The 991-nt window shown below is 36.0% G+C and overlaps 1 protein-coding gene across 8 annotated transcripts in view; it reads left to right on the plus strand.

Moving 5' to 3' along the window:
• The window catches only part of LOC125029773 (tyrosine-protein phosphatase Lar-like), a 15534-nt gene continuing 14543 nt past the window's right edge, over nucleotides 1-991 (plus strand). For 2 of the 8 annotated variants that reach the window (XM_047619909.1, XM_047619911.1), the window contains exon 1: nucleotides 2-241. In XM_047619909.1, the coding sequence (XP_047475865.1) occupies nucleotides 187-241 (55 nt within the window). In that variant the 5' untranslated portion in view covers nucleotides 2-186. Of the gene's footprint in view, nucleotides 242-991 lie in introns of all 8 variants that reach the window. The other 6 variants (XM_047619910.1, XM_047619907.1, XM_047619914.1 and 3 more) reach the window with 6 other exon arrangements.

Here is a 991-nt window from a genome sequence, read left to right on the forward strand (position 1 = left end):
TTTGTCCAGATGCCAACCTGTTCGTTTGTGAGAGTCGAGGGAAGGGTGTGGGTGCTGCGGACTGCCTGTCTACACGAGTGCCGAAAGGGTGCTCCGAACGGCCGTGTTTATGATTCACTGTAGAACCTAGGCTTGTCTTGTCTACCTTTAGCTCCGACCTTCCTGACCTTGACTTTAACAGCCGGCATGGAGGTCAGCAAGAGCACTTCTGCCTTCGTCTTCTTTGCTTTTTTGGGCGTCGGTTAGTGAATATTGTGTTTACCTTCAGTGCAATGTCACTTTCTATTCTATTTCATTCCCGAGACATCCAATTTTCTGGGATACCAATTTCTGTGCCGTGCAACATCGCTGCATGTCACCTTCTTCGCAGTGCCACTTTGTGTTATGCCATTCCCTTTGTAGTGCCACTCCTCGAGTTATATCTCTTTTCTCCATATCGCTCACTATGCAATGTCACATTACATATCATGTATTGTCTGTCATGTTACTGTCTCTACGATGTAGTTGTTTTTGTGTCATGTCACACTCATTATGAAATGTGTTACTTGTATCTGTGTCTTGTAACCTGCACTTTATTTTTTTTCGTTTATTATTTATTATCATTAGTATTCTTGTATTGATCAACGGTCATCAATATCAATGTGCCTTATATATTATGATATTAAGCTTTATCATAAACCACTTTATCTTTCGCTTTATCTTTCGCCTTTGTGTGAATCCAACTGATATGTGTAACAGATCATTACTGCTACAAAATTACACTACCTAGTCACCGCACTGTTATTTCTTTGAAAATTCCTATGTTGTGCCATGATTTTAAAAGTTATGATAACAATCACAATGATGATAATGATAGTGATAATGATAATAAGAATTAGATAATAATAATAATATTAACAATAATAATAACAATAGTAATAATGATGATGATAATAATAATAGTAATGATAATAGTAAGAATATCAATAATAATAATGATAAAAATTAATTA

This window comes from Penaeus chinensis, chromosome 10 (genome assembly GCF_019202785.1).
Source record: "Penaeus chinensis breed Huanghai No. 1 chromosome 10, ASM1920278v2, whole genome shotgun sequence".
Lineage (NCBI taxonomy): Eukaryota > Metazoa > Arthropoda > Malacostraca > Decapoda > Penaeidae > Penaeus > Penaeus chinensis.